This window comes from Pieris brassicae, chromosome W, assembly GCF_905147105.1.
Source record: "Pieris brassicae chromosome W, ilPieBrab1.1, whole genome shotgun sequence".
NCBI classification, from domain to species: Eukaryota; Metazoa; Arthropoda; class Insecta; order Lepidoptera; family Pieridae; genus Pieris; species Pieris brassicae.
This window is the reverse complement of record NC_059679.1, coordinates 3,576,524-3,599,297: the sequence shown is the minus strand read 5'-3', so window position 1 is coordinate 3,599,297 and position 22,774 is coordinate 3,576,524. Positions and strand designations below refer to the sequence as shown.

Here is a 22,774-nt window from a genome sequence, read left to right as displayed (position 1 = left end):
GGTGATGGAGAGCAACTTTTTCGATCGGCAGTCGTCTTTGATTAAGCAGGTATTGAAATCACCCATAACTATTATGTTTTTATAGAGAGGCGAAAACTTTTCAAGAGTATTATCAAAGCCTGCGAAATAGTCGACTAAGAGAGAAGGAGAGTAAAACACTCCAAGGAGGATTTTAGTCTTACTGAGCATGACCTCGACCGGAAGATGCTCGCATTCATTAGGTGTTGGTGGTTGAGGAGACATATTGATAATAGTGTAAGGGATGTGCGATCGTAGGTAAATAGCGACGCCACCTCCACGCATTCCAACTCGATCATTTCTTATTAAGTTGAAGCCGGGGATAGAATAGCTGAGGGAGGACAGGGTTGGACACAGCCAAGATTCTGATATAAGGATAGCGTGAATTTCGTTGGATACAAATGTTGTCAACAAGTCCAAATGGTGAGCAGGAACGCTTTGAGCATTAATATGGATGACATTCAAGTGTCGCGATTGGTCTTTGAATAAAGCTGTGAGGATACTATGCAAGGGAGGGGGAGATATCTCAGCGCTATGGAATGATTCGAAATCTGACGAAGAGACCGATGCAAATTCAAGAGCTTCACTATCGTGATTCATGTGTTAGCCAATAATATTTATGTATAAGTCTACAAAGTATATAAATTTTTAATTTATGTACAAAAATGATCCTGTGTTCACACTCAATCGCTTATATTAGTGAACAGATAATATAGTCACACACTTTAAGAAAACAATAACAAATTAACTTAAATGGGTTCAATAAACTAATTGTAACTATTTCCAAAAAAATTAACAAGGGAATATATATATCGTTTGCAGTGATAAATTACTGTAAAAGCTTATTATAAGAGAATAATTTTATGAACTGTGGAAATAGATACAATCTATCATTAATTGACAATCACAACCTTTGTCAGTGTCACATCACTTTTGCTAGTTATTTGTTATAATCTGTCAGTGGGCTTTAAAAACTTTAAGTAAACAAAAGTTAAGGTTATGAGATACTAAATAATCATTTTTTAAAACAAAAGGAAAACAAAGAAGAACTGTTTAACACTTAAAATTAATGACATCAAACCAGTTGACAACAAAGTTGATTATAACCCCGGAACCATGGAACACCGACACTGACGATGACGGGATGCTGCCCGGGACTGAATCAAGCTCCTTCAACGAAGAGATGCGGCGAAGTTTCCCATCAGCCCCAATCACTTGTACACGTCCATCCTGGGTCCCACATTTTGAGATACCAAACCGCTTTCTCGCCTCCATAAATAGTGAGTGCCTTGTTTTTGTTAGGAACTCAGACAAGGTTATACCAGTGCCTTTAAGGCTAGTCTTGGCAGCCCAGATCCTTAACTTATCGGCATGTTCACGAAACTTTAATAATATAGGCCTAGGCTTTTCATTGAATCTTAATCCTACTCGATGGCAACGGGTAAGGCACTGCTCCGTGACATTTGGACACTTTAAAAGGATGGATATCATATTTGCAATGGAGGCCGGGCTTTCATCCTTCGCTTGATTTACTCCATGCAGCAACAGACACTTTCGCCTACTACGCATCTCTTGCTCATCCTGCACTCTAAACAGAATCGCCATCTGAGACTGGAGATTCTCTAGGCAGAATAGAACAGAACTTTTAAATGTTTCAAACTCCCTAGCAAGTGGAGTTTGTTCCAGCAATGGGGACCTATTCTGAGCTGCAATAAGGCGCTGCTGGAACTCATCCATTCTGGTAGACACCATTTTGGATACATCCCTTAAAGACTTTAAGATCCTCCATAATAAGGTGCAAGTGAAAAATTAATTAATAGTTCAAATGAAGGTACTTGTGAAGAAGTGATTATCAAACTTTAAGTTAATTTTAGTTAAATAAAGGATATTATTAAGGAAAAATTGCGATTAATGTGTAGTGGAACATTAATTCATTAATGGAACTGTAAGTAACAAAGTTCAAACCCAATTATTACTATTTTATTTTAGTACAAATCACAAGACACACTAATACACGTTGCACTACCCACTTTGAAATCGAATATTAAAGAGAGAAGTTACTTTGGCGAGTTTCACCATCTAATTTTAACGATATCGGTATTTGTCTGTTGTTCCTATTTTAACAAAAATAGCCAGCAACACGAAGTTATCATTAAAGTTAGATGTTGCAACTCGCATAAGTAACTTCTTGATTCACCTAGCAGAAAGCCAATACGGCTGTATTCTCTACCTACGTTGAACCTCATTTTTTTCAAAATAAAACACTATTTACGCATCATATTTTTATTTTTTGTGCTTATGGCTATTAAAATAAGCCTGTGCTTTTAATTTTACATTGTCATTATCATCATGGTATGTTATTTTACCGCATAAAATGCGGTTAATTGATTTAGTATGTTGGGTAAAACAATTGATCATGCTCTCTTGGTGTTTATCAGATGCAAAAGGATAGGTTACAAAACTCTTACATAGTAATTCTGTTTGTTCTCTGATTTTACAATTATTTAAAGCGTTTTGAAGAAATTTTTGGGTTATATTTTGTATCTCTTCGAAACACTTTACTACACTGTTGGAGGGGTAGCAAAGTGCTCTCGTAGTCTTGTAATATTCTTTGGCTTGTATGTAGGTACCTATTTGATTCATCTCACGTGATAATATTATTTCTTTACATTTTTTGCATCCTCTTACAACTTTTACCATACACTTTTTTAGGACCCAGCCACAGACATATTCATTCTGACTTCGACCACCCTCTACTGAACATTCACAAGAAAGAGCTTCAAACAATTTTGGGCTTATTTCTATGTTTTCTTGTATTTTTTGTGACTCTGGTAGCATGTTATATATTTCTTTTTCATTTATAAAAAAATCTAGGCTGTGTAAACATGTAGCGAAATCATCTTCACAATTTGAATTAACAGCATGTTCCACACTGAAATTGTTTAATAATAATGTCTTATAAGCACCTTCAAATGAATAACAGTTAGGTGATACATTTCTAACACCAAGACTACGGATATTGCCAAAAAAGTTTTCTATTGGGTCCTGGTTAAAGTTTCTAGTGAGCATACAGTCCAAAGAATATTTTTGTGATAGTATAATCCACAGAGCTTGCATACTTTCAATTGTTTTAACCAAATTTACTACTGATGGTACATTTTTTTCAGCTAACCGCGTTTTATTACCTTGTTTTAAGATTTTTTTTAAATATAATTGCTTCGTCCCATAGCTTATGGTGGCTTGATTTTTTTCTCACTGCACCAGTAAATTCTTTTCCATTTTTTTGGTAAAAACTGGACACATTAAGGCTGTCAAATAATTTGTCCAATAACATGACAAGTGGTACCAGCTGCTGACACTCCTCTGGAACTTCTTTTCTTGCAACAAAGTGATTGGCTGCAACTTCTACACTTCGGCTGAATATTTGTGTTGCAAATTTGACTCGCATTTTCTTGATTTTTTCTGGTATGACATGCTCCTCTGTTATTTTATGAAGTAAGTAATAAAACATTCGCGTTATTTTATTGTTACCAGCATTGTTTTGGGTTCCATGTCATACCTTAGGTAAAACGGGACCCTATAGCAGACACTGTGTTGTCCGTTTGTCTCGACACCTGGCTGTATGTCATTAACCATGATAGTACCTCATTTGACAACCTCGTTGGTCGAGTGGGTATGTGCGTCTGCCTATGAAGCCGGAGGTTGCAGGTTCGGTCCTGCCATTGTCAAATATTTGTGTGATGAACAGAAATATTTGTTCTTGGGTCTGGGTGTTTATATCTATATATGTATGTATTTCTATATGTAAGTATGTATATCGTCGACTGGTACACATAGTACAGGCTATCCTAGTTTGGGGCCAGTTCAATATATTTGAATTGTCCCGAGATATTATTAATCATGTATTTATGTTGCTGCTATAACAACAAATAATAAATAACATACAAAACAGAAGCCATGTGACATTTTGGCACACACACAATAATGTCATAAGGCTTTAAAAACTTATCATACTTATTAGTAAGTTAAAAATTTACCTGAGTTCTCCAAATGATCTATCAGCCTCATAAAGTATTCGAAAATAGTCCCATTTCACTGTTTTCTCAGAGTGGTCTTTTGGATCTTTATATATAAGGTCCTTGTTTAAAAGGTTATTGCGCAATCCTTTAAAAAGGTGGGGCACATCATAAATGTGGTAAATTTTCTGGTGTCCCACTTGATAAACGTTTCGCCGCCATTCCACACCTTTCTTACAATATTCAGCACGTGTATCTTGTATCAGGCTGTTAATGGCACTAACATTTGTCGCCCCCTGGTCGCACACAGTGGCCAATACTTTTAAACCAGTAGTTTCAACATGACTTATTACATCTTTAATTATTGTTTTGAGATCTATTTTCTTTAAACTTTGTGTAAAGAAGTATGCTACTGGCTGATTAAAATTTCTTCTCACTCCTTTGATCATAAATACTACAGCATGATTTGCTAAATTTGTGCCCTTGAGACTTTCAAAGCCTATGATCTCATCAGTTGACGACAAATATTGTTTTTTTTTTTTTAATAATTTTATGGCCTGGTAACGAGACCTTTAAGCCAAACAAATATTGAAGATGTGGATTTATAGACATTTCATCAAAAATAACTGTGCACAAACAGTCATCTGTGCTAAATTTTTTTACAGTTTCTTATACTTTTTTAAGGGTTTTTGCCGATGGCAATTTAAAATATTTTGATAATAAGCCCTAACATTTCGAAATTGCATCTCGGTAAATATTTTACTTGATAATGTGATGTTTCTTGTGACCATTTCTAATAATCCGGTATTAGAGATTACTTTTTTTGCCCTTTCCACTCTATCTTTATACTTTAGCTGCAGTTTTTTTGTTTTCTGTAATTTAGCTTTTAATGCCCTCACTTGTCTCTGTGTACTCTTCACTTTAGCAATAGTATATTTCACTGATTTGTCTGTAAGAACAAAATTAATATCATCAGCAAATTACATCAAAAAACCTACCCTAGCCTATCTACTACTAGGTACACACACACACACTGCTATCACAACTACTAAAATACAACTACAATAAGTTAATAACAATATATTTAAGTTTAAATTCAATTTCAATAAGTATTATATACATTTGTATGGAACAAATTGTTAAAGAATGTAAAACAAAATGTAGCTAGCAGTTTATTTTATTCTATAATTGGTTGCTTTGTTACCTTTATCCTTATTTTCTTTCGATGAAGAAGTCCGAGTGTCCAAATCCTTAGCAAAAACAGAAATGCTCTCACCTGAAAAAAAAATTAATTAATCAGCGATTCATACAGGGGTGAATCAGAGAGGTTTGAAATTAAAATGTTTAACATTACATTCCAGTTATGTATAACTGAATAATAACAGAAAGTATCAATATACCACTCCAACCTACTTAGTATTGTAGGAACTTTTAAATGTTAGTTTTAGAAAATAATATTACCCTCATCAGGAATATTTTTTGATGAATTTGACTCTGTTAAGGTCACTGGGGCTTCATTCATGCGTGTGCAATAATTATGTTCCAGCACTACTGAAGTGCCATCTGATGCAACAAAACCTGTAACAAAAGAAGTGACATGGTTTCATGAAAACTTCATCAGTCTTTGTTGGTTGGTGCAGCAAGCAACACATAAAGTTATATTGGAGTTTGTATTTTATTTATGTGTTGGTAGGTACATCCAGAAACACATTAAGTTATATTGGAGTTTGTACTCATGTATCTGTGCATGAGTTTTTATATTTTCAGTGAGAAAAAACAAATTGGGGCATGTGTCCATACTGGCTCACTTGACTATGATTAAGGTGTCTAGTGTTTAAGCTTGTGACTGTGGAGAGGACTCATGTGATATAAATCATATGTTATAGGTTTTGGCATTGCATGACAAGAAACCGCACAATAGAAAAAATATTGCATCCTTAGTGACTGTACAATAGGTGCCATTTATCTTTGTTTCTTAAAAATTGTGCTTTTGACTAAACTTGAAATCATAATATTAGATAAAAAGTTACCTACCTTTCAAATATAAACATGGCAGAGCACCATTGATCAATCGATGACCAGTAACTTTTTGCTGCGGTGAAAAGTGGTAGTCACACACCACTTTGTTTTTATATATTTTTATTAGATCTAATCCTGTCAATTCAGCTCGGATATTTTGTCGGATTAGGAAAAGAATGAAAGTATGCACCTGCAAATAAAAAGCTAAACTTTCCAATATGGACCGTCGATTTAAAAGCCCATATTTTTATTGTAGATAGTACTCACTAAAATAAAGAGTTTTGCAAAGTTTTCGGTTGCGCAAACTTACGGTTCATGAATTACATTTTTTTAAACTTTTCATACAAATTGGTAAATAACACGCCATTACAAAATATATTTGACAAATAATTGATGTCAAACGTCAATCACTTAGTGTAGGGTTCCGATTATTTTGAAAGAATCGATAGTACTCTTTGAAGAATTTTGATAAACATTTGGATGCATACGAAGAACTACTAACTGCGATGAAATATGTATATAAAATATATTAAATTCATTTAATCGTTTGTAACTTTCTGTATTATCTAATTCTGTGTCATCAATCAATTAAGTGTTTACTTACTTATTTAATATCCAAAAACTACCCAAAATCTAATCAGAGCACCCCACTATCCACGTGGTCTTGTCTGCCCTACCCCTAGAGTGTATATAAAAGCTCGAAGGCGCGCAGGAAGAGCAGCCCTCACCCGCTGTAACAAAGCACAGGTATTATGCAAGCCGTAGCGGCTAAAGCTTGAATAAAATGCCTGTGCTTTGGTACGCAAGGGTGGAGGGGCTGCATTTCCCGTAGCGCCGGAGCAGTCCAAAAACCAATTATTATCTATTGTTCGGTTAGTATATTAATATATATTTTTTTAATAACTGTTTCTGGCGCGTGAAAGTGTTTGGGGGTTATTATTCTAAAACTTTAAAGTTCAAAAATTAGGAAATAATCGGTAAATATAAAAAAAAACGATTTTTCATGCTAAAAATAATCGATTTTTATGCAGAATGTCACATCTCTAATAACCTATTGGTTACGTTACAAAGTAGATGTACGGGTAGGCTTGGCGGGAAATTGAAAAAGCGCGGTACTATTTTTTTTCTAAAATAATACTTTAATTAAAATAAAGATTATTTCTTTGTAAATAACAGTATTAATAGACAAATTAAATATAAACACAGTGTATAAATAATAAAAATGGAAGGAAACGAGGGGGGCTTGACCCGCCCAACTCAAAAAAGAAACCACGACGGCGGCTCGAAGATGGCCAAAATGTTTCTGATGCTGGCGGCGGAGGCGGTGAGAAAGACTCGTATATCCCATATCTCAAGCCTAATTATAAAAGACTATATCCTGAAAATTCTATTAATATGGAATTTAAGGCTTTTATTGAAAACAAAAATATTCAGGACAGGCTGGGAAATAAAAGCCCAATATATTTAAACCACATATTCTCCGAAATTAAAGGCGTGGTGGCAATAAGGCGAATTAGCGCAAATAAAATTGTTGTCATATTTAAACAACATAATACAGCTAATAACTTGATACACAATATACATTTTCTTGAGAAACATGATATGAAAGCATACATTCCAGCAGCTCAAATTGAAAAAACTGGTATTATCAGATTTGTGCCTGCAACTATATCAAATAAAGAACTATTTACTAAATTAACTTCTACAAATGAAATAATTGCAGTTAGGAGATTTATGAAAATAATTGGCAATGAATTAGTCGGAACACAAACTGTTAGTATCACATTTTTGGCAAACTCTTTACCTGAGAGAGTCCAATATGATTTTTTTTTTTATAGAGTGTTTGAATATATACCTCCTCTCCAACAATGTTTCAAATGTATGAAATTTAATCATTATGCTAAAATTTGTAATGGCAAACAGCATTGCTCTATTTGTTCAGGTGAACATTCTTATAAAGACTGCAATAAACAAAATGAGATTTGCTGTGTAAATTGCAGTGGACCTCATTTAGCAATATCCAAAATGTGTCCAATAAAAATGAATAAAATCCTAGAAAAGAAAAATAAAATAATATATGCAAGCATTGCCAGCACAAAAGATAACAATGAGTTCCCTCCCCTTCCACCACGCTCCAACCCTGTAAATAAAAAAGTGATTAGTGTAAATAATGCACCCAAACATGTAAATAAATCTGTAAATATTAAGCCAATTACGAAGGCCACAGCCGAAGGTTTCAAAAAAAACCAAATGTTTTAAACTAATTTAATTTAAAAATAAAATTACAATTTAAACTATAATTAAAATACGGCTAAACAACCCGAAGTGAGGAAATTGAATGCGCATAATATATGGAAATGAAAAGGCTCGAAGAGGCACCAAATGCTGACACTATGCAACGTGAGGCTCGTGTAACTCGTGTAAGTTGCGACATAGGAATTCCGCTGACACCATGTAACATTAGGGACGTGTTATTCTTGATATATTGCGAAATGCAGATTCCATGGTATAGGGCTACGTAACAAGCCTGTCTCACAGGCTGTAAGTATTAATGATATAAAATCACAAATAATTGCAAACAGTGATGTACTTATGGCCCTGGTACAAACACTGGTTTAAATAGGTAATAAGAATGATAATGAGCCTATAACTACAACATTTATTAAAGATATACTTATTAAAAATTTGTCAATATAAGGGACACACAACCATATACAACATCATCTCTACGTATTGCGCAATTTAATGTTCAAGGTGCAAATCATAAAAGACATCTTCTTACAAAATTCTTTAATGAAAATAATATTGATATTTGTTTACTAAATGAGACATGTTTAAAAGACCATCAATCTTTTTATATTTCCGGTTATAATTTCTACAATAAAAATTCAAAAAATCCTCGTAATGGTGTAGGAATATTAATTAAACCATTTTTGAAACAATGTTATAAATACTACTTTTTATGAAGATATTCAAACTATAGCCATAAGTATATACACAGAAAATACTACACTGTCTATTCTTTGTGTGTACTGTCCTCCGTCACGTAGGAGTATAAGAATGAATAGATTGCACAATATTATAAGAGAATTACCGAAGCCTCTTTTTGTAACTGGTGATTTCAATGCACATCATATTGCTTTTGGATGTATGTCTACGAAAAGTCGAGGGTGTGATTTAAAGTGTGATTTATGTATTTTGAATAATGGTAGCTTTACTACAGTAAATTATCCTACACGCAACCCCTCAGCAATAGATGTAAGCTTTGTTAGTCCATGTGTGGCTCCTCTTTGTGAATGTTCAGTACATGATGATGCTATGGGTAGTTATCATTATCCAACCATAACAAACATTACAATGTGCATTGAAAGATACACAATTAATAAACATGTTGACAGATTTTTATATGATAAAACAGATTGGACAAAGTATAGTGAATTGTCTGGTTTGGTCTTCCATGACATGATGGTTAGCGAAGAGAGTCCAATAAAATCTTATGATGAGTTTTGTAACTGGCTCAATAAACTCAAACTCATGGCAGTTCCTAGATTCACTAGGACTAACTTCAGGAGTAGACCACCAGCCCCTTGGTGGAACAATTTACTTGACCCAAATTCATTAGACAATTATTTTAATATTAACAATGAAAATCCTCAATCTAAATTTTTATTGGATTCTTTTTCATGGTCTGAACTTTTAATGAGTATACAATCTAGAAGAAATACTAGTCCTGGTTTAGATGATTTTCCATATTTATTAATAAAACATCTATCTGAATCTGTACAAAAGATATTTTTGAATGTTCTTAATAATCTATGGCATATAAAACTCATACCAAGTTCATGGCAAACTCAATGTGTAATACCTATATTAAAACCAGATAAGTCACCTGAACAGATCAGTTCTTATCGTCCAATCTCGTTATCATCATGTATTGGAAAAATATTTGAAAATATGGTGAAATCTCGACTTGACTGGTATGCAGAATCCAATAATGTCATTCCACACATTCAATATGGATTTCGCAGAGGAAGAAGTTGTGTTGATTTTCATTTCTCTCATATCGGATCTGAAAAATGCAAAAAACAATAAATTACACACAGTTTGTGTATTTCTAGATGAGCAAGGTGCATTTGACAGTGTGGATCCTGGCATACTGGTGAAGGTACTCAGTAATTCTGGTATACCTGGACAATTATGTAAATGGATTTATGATTTCCTTAATAACAGAATACTATATGTTAGGCATAACAATATCTTATATGGACCTAGAACTGCATAAAAAGGTACTATACAAGGTGCCACATTATCACCCTTGTTGTATAATTTGTATACTTGTGAGATATGTAAATATGTTAATATTAAAAATGTAAATATACTTCAATTTCCAGATGATTTAGTGTTGTATAGTTCAGATGTAAATTTAACAGTAGCCATTGAAAATGTTAACACTGCCTTAAGGCAGTTAAATAATTGTTATCAACACACATTAAAATTGAAAATAAATGCTGGCAAAAGTAATTTAATGCTATTTGGAAAGGACACACCAGTAGTGGATGTTGTCTATAATGGTGATATCATTCAAAGAGTCACCTCACACAAATTTTTAGGTATTATCATTGACCAGAAATTGTCATTTGAAGAACATATTAAATATGTATCTAGAAATGCATTAAATGGTGTTAACATTTTAAGATGTCTAGCAGGTGTTACATGGGGTGCAGATCCCAAAATACTTTCATTATTATATAAATCTATTGTAACAAGTCACTTTGATTACAGTTCTTTAGCTTATTTAAACAGCACTCATGTACATAAATTGGATATATTGCAGAACAGAGCTTTGAGGATCATATCAGGAGCAATGTGTTCGACTCCCATAAGGGCCATGGAAGTCGAAACAAATATTATGCCATTGATATTGAGACAACTTATGCTTGCAGAAAGATACTGCCTGAAACTATTATCATCAAATAATACCCAAATTATAAATAGGATAATACCTCACCCAATCAATATAGATGGTCCACTCACTTCACCAAATGGTCTCCTGAGAGGTACATCTCCAACTCTGTGCCAGATTTTCTTAGAAATACAATCTCATTATTCGAACATCAAAAAACTTTCACACTGGTCGTGTTACACTCATTCATACAGTTGTATCACTCATCCTATTACGATTTTATCAAATTCAATCGAAAATAATTCAGATTTACTGGCTTTTATAGAAGAAAAAGGCAATGATTTTGTGAGAAGTGCGGTATATGATTCCCAAAAAGATGTTGCTCAAAGCTTTGCTCTCGATAAAAAGTGCTCCATATTTACAGCAGAGGCATATGCAGTTTTTGCCGCTTTAAAATCGATAATTTCTATAAATAATTGTAAATATTTTCTAATTTTGACAGACTCTTTGAGTCTTTTAAATAGCCTTAAGCATTCTTATATTAATAATTTTAAAACTAATTATATTATTTATTTAATTAAAGATACTGTCTTGCGGTTGCATAAAAAAGATATAACTGTTGCCTTTATGTGGGTACCCTCACATAAAGGTATTACTGGTAACGAAAAAGCAGACAAACACTGCCTGACAAACATATGAAGCCTGCATATGAAGGGATTAACACTCTTAATGTCAGAAATGTGGTACAGGTTCCTATGACTGATTATTATTATTATATCAATAACTCGATAAAAAATTTATGGACAACATTATGGGAAGAAGATCAAAAATTTAAAGGAAAATGGTATGGTATTATACAGGAAAATTTACATATAAGACCCTGGTATGATGAGTTGAATACTAGCTGTATCGTGAGTCGTGAGTTCGTTACCACAATCAACTGATTGCGCTTTGGGCATAACGCTGCACCCGCACACGTCGCTAAACTTAATATTATAGCTAACAATATTTGCTCTTTCTGTAATAATAACGAGATCGCAGACATCAATCATATCTTTTTTAAATGCCAAAACCAAATATTCATTTTTAATAGACTAATATTGGCAAGTGAAATAATGGAAATTAGTGATCCCTCCCGCCGCCAGTTGTGTGATTTGCTCAAAAACAAAAAGTGTTATAGTGCATTATATAAATACATCAAAAATACCGTGGGGAAGATTTAAGAAAACAAGTGAAACGATAGAATAACATGTGAATTAGTGACCGTAAATAAGACTTGGCTTAAAGGTCTCGTTACCAGGCCATAAAATTATTATTATAAAAAAAAGAAGATGTACGGTTTGTTTACGAATTTGAATACATTACACAAAATTTTATATCATTTTTTTAATACTTAGACGCAACTCTGGCAGCTAAAATCACTTGGAGGTGTTCTAATCAAGGTACAGAGTACCTACATAATCAGTATCATCGAATTTGGGCCTAGGTTTCTAAATCGTTACCATTCTAACCTCAAAACTTTAACCATGAATATCTCCATAACCATGGGGCTCTGCAGGTTGGGGATGGCATAGGAGGCCTCACACACACAGACATATAATACTATATACAAGAGGTTAACATATATACTATAAGGTATGGAGGGGAGACTCTTATTTATAATTTTCACTTATTATCAGAAATAAATTTCCCTTAAATTTTGACGACAAAGCTAGTTGGGAGGGAAAGTAGGGAGTTAAGGTAAAAACCAAGGCGAAGAAGGGATTGAACATTGAATATTAGCATAGTGCCTGCCAGTTTTTTCTTATAATATAGCCAATCAGTAGTCCAGGATTTCAAAAGGTGGGAGTACGCAAGAGCTTTTAGGTTATGGGCTGAGATGTTAGGATGCTGAAAAGGTCCGCAGAAGATAGCACCTTTTGCACAAGAGTCAGCAGTTTCATTAACCACTATACCACAATGACTAGGTATCCATATAAGTACAATGTGAATATTTTTTTAACTTCACCTAAACAAAGCTTCTCATATTTTTAAAATTGTATTATGTTTTTCTTGGATCGTAACTCTGATCAGGTTGTGGCACTCAGCATACAAAACAGCTTCCAGGATTGCAAAAGCTTCACCTGAAAATACGGAGGTCAAAGGAGGAAGTTTATAACTCAATACTATTTTGAATGAAGGGACTTACGAAGGGATTACATTCAGACGCACCGATGCACTCATTACTGGGAAACTTGGAGGCATCCGTATACATCGGTAACCAACCCTGCCAGTCTTTTGAATTTTTTTCCTGAAAACAGATGGAAGCTTGGGGGGATTCTTTTTCAATTCCAAAGTTTAAAATTATTTTAGGATCAAAAATGAGGGATTCGTAACTATTTAAAAATAAGGGATTACTAGGGAAACTTTCAACGGGATTAGGAACGTACGTAGTCATATGGATTACTGTATGATTGTTCTGGATCCCTTTAACAAATCAGCTGCTGGAAAATTAAACAAAATTCAGTATAGGTGCCTAAGAATCATTCTAGGTGCAATGAAATCCTCCCCTACTAATGCTTTGCAGGTTGAGTGTGTTGATCCTCCTCTACACATCCGCCGGCAGTATTTATGTGACCGCTTTGTTAGCAAGATGTTACAGATATCATCCCACCCCCTTTGGCATCGATTAACCCGACTATCACATGCTCCTTGCACCCGCAACTCCTCTTCCTATCTGCTCGATAGTTATCTAAAGTACACCAGCCTCCCTAACCCCATGATATCTTTTCCAACAAATCCCCTATATTCTACTCCTTAGAAAGCCCTGGTATACAAACCTCCCATTATTACAGACCTTGGTCTAATCAAAGGAGCCCCAGATACCAACATCAAATTACAAAGCTATATTAATCAAAATTGGTCAAATCATCTTCTTATTTACACTGACGCATCAAAGCTGTCTCCAGATGGCTGTGTTGGTGCTGCCTGTTGGGTTCCTCGGTATAAAATTATCCTGAAATTTAAATGTCCTCCCGAGTCTTCAGTGTTCACAGGAGAGGCCACAGCTCTATTGGAAGCAATCCTCCCATTTGCACACTCCCATAACATACAACAGACAGCTATTTTGACAGACTCTTTAAGTTGTTTAATGTCCATTAAAGAGAACCCATTTCGTAGCAAATCACGTTTTCTTATTATACTAAAAATCAGGGAGACTCTGCTCTCTTGTAATCAAAAAGGATTGTCTATCATACTAGTTTGGATTCCTAGCCACTCAGGTCTCCCAGGGAACGAGACTGCTGATTCATGTGCCAAAGCAGCTGTTGAGTCAGGTTCTCTAGATCATTTTAAAAATTCAGCTCAGGATCTTTGTTCTCTTGCAAAGATATATCTGGACAGAACGCGGAAGACATTTTGGAATGACTCCAAATCGGTTAAGGGTAAGTTTTATGCTTCCATCCAACCAAACATACCAAGACAACCCTGGTTTTGTTATTATCGAAATGCAAATCGCTGGATTACATCTACAATCTCGCGTCTGCGTCTTGGACATGCTTGCACCCCTGTTCATCTAGCCAAGCTCCGGATTAGGGATCACTCTATCTGTGAGTGTGGCTTGTAGTGTGGTGAAGGCACTGTATCTCACATACTATTTAATTGTCCCAAACCAACTTATCCTCTTTATGACATTCTTCCCCCTAAAGTCCCCCGTCCTTTAAGTGTTTGTTAATGTTTGTTAATGTCTGTGTTTAGTCCATATTGTAGATTTTTATGTAAATATATAGAAAGCAATAGAATTAAAGTGTAATATATAAAAATTATTCATAAATAGTAAACAGTATTTAATAATGCTTTTACTCATATTTGTGTTGTCTGTGCTGTCTCAAAAGTAACAATCCAATTTCAACTATTTTTTTATGCATATTCAAAATTAGCTTAATTATTATTTTTACCGATCAATCTCCTTCGTGTCTTCTCCATCTACACGACACTGGCGAAGTACCTTGTGCCCAGTTGGCATAAATAAAAGCCATAAAAAAGGAGAAAATACGTACACAAAAAAGGAGAAAATGGAGACTTGGGGCGAAATAACAGAGTAGTAATACATATTTTAACAAGTACCTGTATCTCAAAAAACTACATTGTTTAATGAAAACATATAATTGTTATTTAGTTGTGCATGGACAAAACCTAAATTAATATTCTCTTATTTGTTACAGAAAGCAAGTAAAGATAGTTTTCGTTTCGGGGAAGCCTTATATGCGGATATGCATAGTTTTCAAGCTCTGGAAAATGAACCTTCCATTCCTTCCAAAAGAACACTAATAAAATATAAATTTAAAATTACAGACAGACATTATAGTGAAGACGTTAGTAGTCACTTAAAAATAAATAGAATAATGTAATAAAAATGTTTTAAAATTAAATAGAATAATGTGTTATTTGTTTAAATAACTTAATTGTTAAAAAACCTAAATCTTGAAAATGAGCGCCTTCAATAGTAACACAAACAAAGAATTAAGAATATGGCCAACTGCCAAGATACACAGCTAAGTAAAGATAAATTTAAAAATACAGACAGACATTCTAGTGAAGACTTTAGTTGTCACTTTAAAATAAATAGAATAATGTAATAAAAAACTTTCAAAAATAAATAGAATAATGTATTAAAAATGTTATATTTCTTAAAATAATATAATTATTAAAGAACTTAAAAGTTTTCTTTAATAAATATGGCTCTCACTGCTGCTCCACACAGCAAGAAAACATGCTGTGTTTTGAGAGGAGGGTGCTGTTGGTGGTGGAGGCAGGGTCTCATCATCATTATCAGAGATAGGTTGTTACAGTGTCACACATATATCCGAAACGCTCAGTAAGCATTACTATAACTGCGACACAAAATGCTTAGTTTCTATTATTTTATCGCATAAGGTGTTTAGCATAAAGGATGTATTAAATATTAAGAGCAGTCTAACATTGACCACCGTGTATAAAACACTTGTATTTTTAATTAATTAATAAAGTTTTTTTATCTATTCAATACCGTCGCGATTTGACTGGCGCAGCCGGTAAGATACCCGTCGTGATCCTGTGCCTTCTGAAGACCTAAAATCGGTCTGAGTATAGGGTTGCGAGTGTGTTTCAACGCATTTCACAACCAAATAAATTTGTCATTTACATAACGAGCGATCGGTAAAAGTGAAAAGTGTAACGTGAAATTAAAAATCAAGTGTAACAGTTAAAAGTGGAAGAAATCGGTTCCAGATTAATGTGAGTAAACCTCTTCACATTCCCGTCCTGTACCGTTTTATTTCCGTTTGAATGTGTAAAATAGATTTAAGTAATATTTAAGTTGATATATAAATTAATTCAATTAAATTGAAAAAAATTGATACATAAAATTATATTGAATTATAAAGTAAATTCATATATATAGAAATAAATATATATAATTAATTACTATTGCTAAAACTAAGATGCAGGAAATACGCACGATCGCATTCGATATTTTAATCGAGATCAGAAATTATTAAATTTGTTTTTAAGAAAAGGCGAATATGTAATTAGATCTTAGCCTCCAAATGTAATGCAAGACATATACATTTTTCAGGCAATTACAAGCCGCTTAAGAGGCAAGATGAGCCATTTAATTAGTTAACGACGAGACTGAATGTAGATCCGATTGATTTTCTACAAGATAATTATTGCGATGTAGAACAAATTCCAGAAGAAGCTCTTGAGACCCTGAAACTGAGAATTTTCATTTACAGGCCATTTACTTTCGCAAAAACAGAGAAACCGAAGTAATTCATTTAAATCATCACTGAGCTTTAAAGATGCCACATATTGAAATTCCTGAAATAAAAAGTAAATTTATAATAGACGGGTAGTTCGCAATCTTTTATAAGTCCTGAAATATATATATAAGTATTTGTCAGAATTCAAATATTATGAACCATTTGAAGTCATAAGTACTCACACACAAAGTCACCACAATGAAGTAATTAATATTCCACTTTTAAAAACTTCGTAGCACAGGTTACCACAAATTTTATATTTATAATGTTGATAGTGATTATGGCGGTTTAATACGATCAGACTTATTAAAACAACTTGATGCCAATATAGATATTAAAAATCAAATTTTAAAAACTCGTGTTACAGAAATACCGATTTTTTAGGCGTCGGGACGTGACGACCCCATCGCCCACTGGTGGTAACCTCTGTCACTGTTATTTCACCAGTGTAATCAGTCAACCCCCTTCCTAGTGAGAGTGCCATGCTGTTGCTTTCGGGATTCAGCCAAACGGGCAGGCACGGCCGGACCGGGACCGGGGACCACTGTCTCACAGAAAACCGGTATGAAGTGATACAATAGGTTCATCTTGTTGTACTCGCGTTTCGTATGGTGAGTAAGACTCCCGGAGCCCATCAATCCCCCCCCCCAAAATATGAAGGTGCAGTTTAAACAGATATTACCCCAAGGGGGTACGACACGTTTCCGCTGTGGAGAATCCCCCTCTGAGCGTTCATCATCGGAACAATCAGTATTCGGTGGTGGATGCACAGGCTGCCCTTCGTATTCTGGAGGGGGCAAAAACTGCGCAAAAAACTTAAGTTTTAGGTTTCGATCTCGGGGCAAACGGAAGAATTTACCGAAGGCATCCCCTTCCACATTCTTAGTGGACTTTACCAATGTTAGGGCTCAATTCTAATCTTAACGCGGTTCACTTTCACCTCGAAACTGCGAAGCCGGCCTTATTCTTCCTTACTTATACTCAGATATCCTCCCCGGCTAATACTTAAGGAAGGGACCTATCTAGCCTCTGGCTGCGCGTAGACCATCCGCGATTCTACGCATGCCTGTATAGGTCCCAAAGCGGAAATAACGAAACTGACCGACTCATTGAGCACATCCAAATGGCTACAGATTCCCTGCTCGAAAGGATCCTATCCCTGAAATCGTGATACTTGACGATTTTAACGCTCACCATGCCGATTAGCTCGGCTCGGAAACCACCGATCACGCGGAAAGATCCTTTCACGACTTTGATTTAGCTTACGACCTGTCACAAATGGTCCCTGCGATTACGCGAATACCAGATGTGGATGGTCACAAACCCTCTTTGTTGGACCTTCTGCTGACCTCACATCCGGAGACGATCAAGTCTCTGTTGACCCGCCATTGGGTTCATAGGATCATTGTGTGGTCCGGAGTACTGTGCCTACTACGCGCCCTCCTCGGCTACGTTTTTCGGGTTGTCGCTGTATTTGGCACTATCGGTCAGCAGATTGGGATGGGATGCGGTCTTTCCTTGCGTCCTACCCTTGGGGGCCTATGTGCTTTTCGTCGGAAGCTCCGGATTCCGTCGCTGCCTCTGTCGCCGAAGTGGTTCTGCAAGGCATGGAACGCTCTATTCCATTTTCTGCGGTGACGATCGGTGGCAAGTCACAGCCCTGGTTTAAGCGTTCTTACAAGGCGGCATCGCGTCGAAAACGAGAATGCTTTAATGCATGGGCGGAAGCGGCGACGTCTCGTGATGCCAATACCAGTGAACATAAAAAAGCATATAACTCAGCCTCCAGGTCCTTCAAACGGGAAATCGCTAAGGCAAAGTCAGAGCATATTGCCAGATTTGGCGAGAGATTGGCCCGAGTCCTTTCGGGTGACGGGTGACAAGTGACTTCAGTCAGTCTGCGTATATCATTCTAAGAGAGCGGTTGTCTAATTTTTGTATTTTTTGTATTGTAACTACTATTTTAATAAAATCCTTTTTTAAAAAGGCATTTTATTCCACAGCCTAACATTTGGTGGCAGCGGCGGAATCCGATAATCCCCAGTGTCCGACATCGCTCTGCAGATTTTCTCTTTATCCGTTGCCGTATTTTTTTTTTAATAATGGAATCTCGCTGTTGGCCTTAAGGGTCATTACAGCTCAGCTCGGGCTGTTTTGGCTATTGTCGTGGGGTGGTCAATCGCCAGAAGGGCAGGACGGAGCTGGACTGGGCTGGAGTGAGCTAAGTGCAAAGTAAAGTGCGCCTTCCCCGGTGAAGGCGGTTTTTTACCCTAATCTGTGTTTGGCTATTTTTATTATTATTGGCCGCGCCAGTAAAGGAACGGCAACGGACTTTTAGTTTAAAAATAATTTATTTAGACACAGTGACAGCACTTAATTAAGAACTAAACAATAATCAACTTAGTATCTATTTCTTCTTATATTTATACTTACTAAGTATTGGTCGTTGCTGACGCACGACCTACATTTGGTTTCGTACTTACAAAGCATATATCTATAGGGTTGGTACTCTTAACTCCTCCCTCCCTAAGAGAGAAATTATCCGAAGAGGCTGAAGGTAACTTCGGAGAATTTCTTTTATTGAAAATAGAATATAATTTTACTATAATATAACTATAATAATAAACTATAATATTACTATAATAGAATATAACTTTAATATTATAACAATTACTATTACTACTACTATAAAATAGAGAACTAATGTCCATATACTTATGTTATGTGTCACCACACTTTCCACCACTATTTTTGACATTCTTTAACATTTCTTTTACGTCACTGAAGTCCACGCTCGTCAAATCTAATTTCTTATCTGCCGTTGCTAAATCTTGTTGAAGTTCAGGAATCACCGCCAGTGGCAACTATATATTTACATCCAATACATTGCTTGATTGACCGAAGATTGTTCTACCAATTTGCATGCTGCACCATTGACTTGGCGTCACGATGTAAGTCCCCAATAGGCTGAATCGATGGACGTCATTTCTGCAGTGTTCCGTCAAAATGATTATCTGCTGTGAATATTAACCAGCTATTGTTCATTATCTTCTGGATTTTTAGCTTCTCAATTCGTATATGATGTTGCTGACAGAGGCTGTAGTTATTCTTTATTAACATTAATTCCTCGATACATGCTTCCTCAATGTTTGTTGCCATATTTTCTTCTGAGCATAAGTACTTGTTGTCCTCTATGCTCTCGCAAGGGCTCAATACATTTCTGTATTTCAAACCATTCACTAATAGGTAAGGATATTTGGGAATAATTGTGTAAGTTTTAGAGTTAACCTTGTAATAGTTATACGTTTCTGATTTTATCAAAGGAATTTCTAATACAAATACTAATTTATTCTTATCAATATAAGACTTTGATATAATATTACGATCTAATTTAAGTAAGTTATTTTTTGTTACCGGATAAATTGTTTGTGCATGTTTCTCTATCACTTTGAAAATGCCTAATAACTCTGTAGAATTAATAATAGATTGGTGTAAGGTGTGCAATTTACTAAATGTAATAGCAGTTTCAATTTCTTGTATGCTCTGATAAATATAACGAAAGTTATTTAGAATCTTGTATAGACTATTCATAGTACGAATGACATTATTAATTTTAATTTCTTTTTCGACCATTTTATCAAACTCATTTGTTTTGAAATGTAAATTTTCTATATTATGATTCATTATCTCGGAGATATTGGCAAAAGTAGCAAAAGCTTTGTGCATAGAAGATACTTTAAATTCCGTTAAGTGTTCTCTATTACCTATATTTCTAATTTCCTCATTAAATTTAACAGCATCTTCCTCATCTAAATTTCCAGTTATTACTTTTACTAAAGAACCCAAAGGATTTAAAATAGCACGTTTTTCATACTATATGGAAGTAACTGGTGAAACTTACTTTCTACTGTTTTAATTAATGTAATCTAATTCCTTATCTAAATGATTAACCGTTATTAATTTATTTGATTTATTATATAGTGCTATATTATTATTTATTTGTATACCTAATTTTTTAATGTCTACCGTTTTAAAAACTGTCTAATAGCTATTCTTCATTACTGCTACTCCAAATTTCATTGAGATCATTCCTGGGTTCTGATCCATCTTTCGAAGTTCCAGGCTGTGGACTTGGCTCTCTAGTATCAGGAGTACTAGCCACGATCTGGGGAGGACATTTTATATTTTTAGCAGCTACTCTAGTTGTTCTTTTATGCTATTCTACTGGTACAATGTTATGTTTTGATTATCCCACTACTTTTGCTTTCTCATAACGCGGCATTTCTTTAGGTTTTCTTGTTCTAGTAGTTTTTATGAAAATAGTATCACCTTCTTTAATATTAGGTATTTCTTCACCACCTCTCTTGTCCCTAACTTTAATATTATCCTCTTTTAATTTATCCGCGACATATTCGTAAAGAACTTTTAGACGTTTCCTATGGTCTTGTAATAATAATAATAATAACTTTTGCATTAGATTGTGTTCGCTATTAATATCAAATACATTGCCACTATCAGTGTTTCCAAAAACAATCTCGAAAGGAGTGAATTCAGTAGCTGAATGAATGCTATTGTTGTATGCCATGATTGCATATGTCATTACAGAACAAGCATCAAGTTCACTTTTATCGTATTTAACCAAACGGTATATTTCGATAGTAGTTGAATGAAACCTTTCAACGATGGCCATCGAACTGGGATTATTCGGAGTTCCAATGTGGAGTTCTATTTTGTACAACTTTAAAAGTTCCTTTATTAGTTCATTATTGAATTCTGCACCTGAGTCACAATTTTTTTTTTTTGGTAATCAATACATGCTAAAGTATTTTATGACAGCTCTAACTACTTCAGGAGTACTCCGATTTGGGATACTAATAGTTTGTGCTAATTTACTAAAAGCATCGACAATAGTTAGATAATAGTTCTTTTCAATAAACAAAAGATCCACGAAGACTTCTTGGAACGGAGAATACTGATTTTGCCTTAACTGAATACAAGGACTTAATGGTTTCCGGTTATACTTCATTTTTCTACACTGTTCACAAGCATTGATTACAGCGATCATGATTTCTTTCATGTTTACCCACCAATAATCTCTTTTAAGTTTAGTTAATGTTTCGTTTATACCTCTATGACAGGTTTTTCCCTGATGGTATTTTATTATTGCGTCTCTCTGGTCAACTTCTGAGTCAGTCAGATTAACTATTCTTTCTGTACACTCTACTAAATTACAACTTTCCCTATTTATATAATTCTATGACTACCTTTGAAAATATCCTTCTAAATTCAGGACTTTCAAAATATATATAATATCTATATTTAAAATCTACATATTCCTTAAAGAAATCTTTCACTAGACTTTCTTTATTCAGCGGCATATGTACTGCACGGTTCCTGGGTCAACGGGATGCTTTAAATAATAGAGATTTATTGATTTACTCTATATTTACCACTCGCGTGTTACAATAGAATATGAGCGAAATAATGACGTGCTAATTGCTATGTACCGAATGAATACAATTTAACAGTCAAAGAGAGTGCCTACGTCTGGCTATGCTCTCGGGGTGTAACTCCCATGATTTAGTTAATCGCTATGAAACGAATAACTGTATGTAGAAGAGAGTGCCTGCGCGGGCTATACTCTCGGGACGTAACTCTGACGATTTGGGAAATCGTCACGCTTATAAGTGATCGAAATGTACATCCATGGCACGTACAAACATAGGAATTTGTCAAGATTGTAAACGAGCAAGAATGTACGAGTCTTGGGACGTACATAGGGATCATCACGCTTATAAACTAAGAAAGCTTGAGTGAGCAAAATGTACAGCCTTGGCTCGTACATACTCCCCCATGCAAGATGAATATGTAGTGCTTTACAAGATGAATCCATTATATGCTTAATTCAAGGAAATGTTTAACAGTCTCTAAACTTATGCTAACACTTCTTATACTATTCCACGGCACTATCACTAACACTAAGAAATATTGGAGTCCGGTCCTGGGTCTCCCTGACGCCACTACGAAACCGGCTGCTG

General features: G+C 34.9%; 2 protein-coding genes across 2 annotated transcripts; both read right to left on the bottom strand.

Moving 5' to 3' along the window:
- Positions 1–1,071: 1,071 nt before the first annotated feature.
- LOC123718348 lies at positions 1,072–1,969 on the bottom strand. Its single transcript, XM_045674764.1, has one exon. The coding sequence runs from the start codon at positions 1,768–1,770 to the stop codon at positions 1,072–1,074; it is 699 nt and encodes a 232-aa protein (XP_045530720.1). The 5' UTR covers positions 1,771–1,969.
- Positions 1,970–3,172: 1,203 nt separating this feature from the next.
- On the bottom strand, positions 3,173–5,556 carry LOC123718347. Its single transcript, XM_045674763.1, has 4 exons — positions 5,496–5,556; positions 5,239–5,310; positions 4,056–4,605; positions 3,173–3,420 (listed from the first exon to the last, which is right to left on the bottom strand). Exons 1-4 carry the CDS (start codon positions 5,554–5,556, stop codon positions 3,330–3,332), a joined length of 774 nt encoding a protein of 257 aa, XP_045530719.1. The 3' UTR covers positions 3,173–3,329.
- Positions 5,557–22,774: the final 17,218 nt, after the last annotated feature.

What these genes read in the sequence shown, in the direction of transcription:
- LOC123718348 (XM_045674764.1), bottom strand. Translation starts at nt 1,770, where the DNA reads ATGGTGTCTACCAGAATGGATGAGTTCCAGCAGCGCCTTATTGCAGCT.
- LOC123718347 (XM_045674763.1), bottom strand. Translation starts at nt 5,556, where the DNA reads ATGAATGAAGCCCCAGTGACCTTAACAGAGTCAAATTCATCAAAAAAT. An exon ending in AAAAAATATTCCTGATGAGG is followed by an intron (nt 5,311 to 5,495) that starts GTAATATTATTT and finishes TTTTTTTTTCAG; the next exon opens with GTGAGAGCATTTCTGTTTTT. An exon ending in AGATCATTTGGAGAACTCAG is followed by an intron (nt 3,421 to 4,055) that starts GTAAATTTTTAA and finishes GAAGTGTAGAAG; the next exon opens with TTGCAGCCAATCACTTTGTT.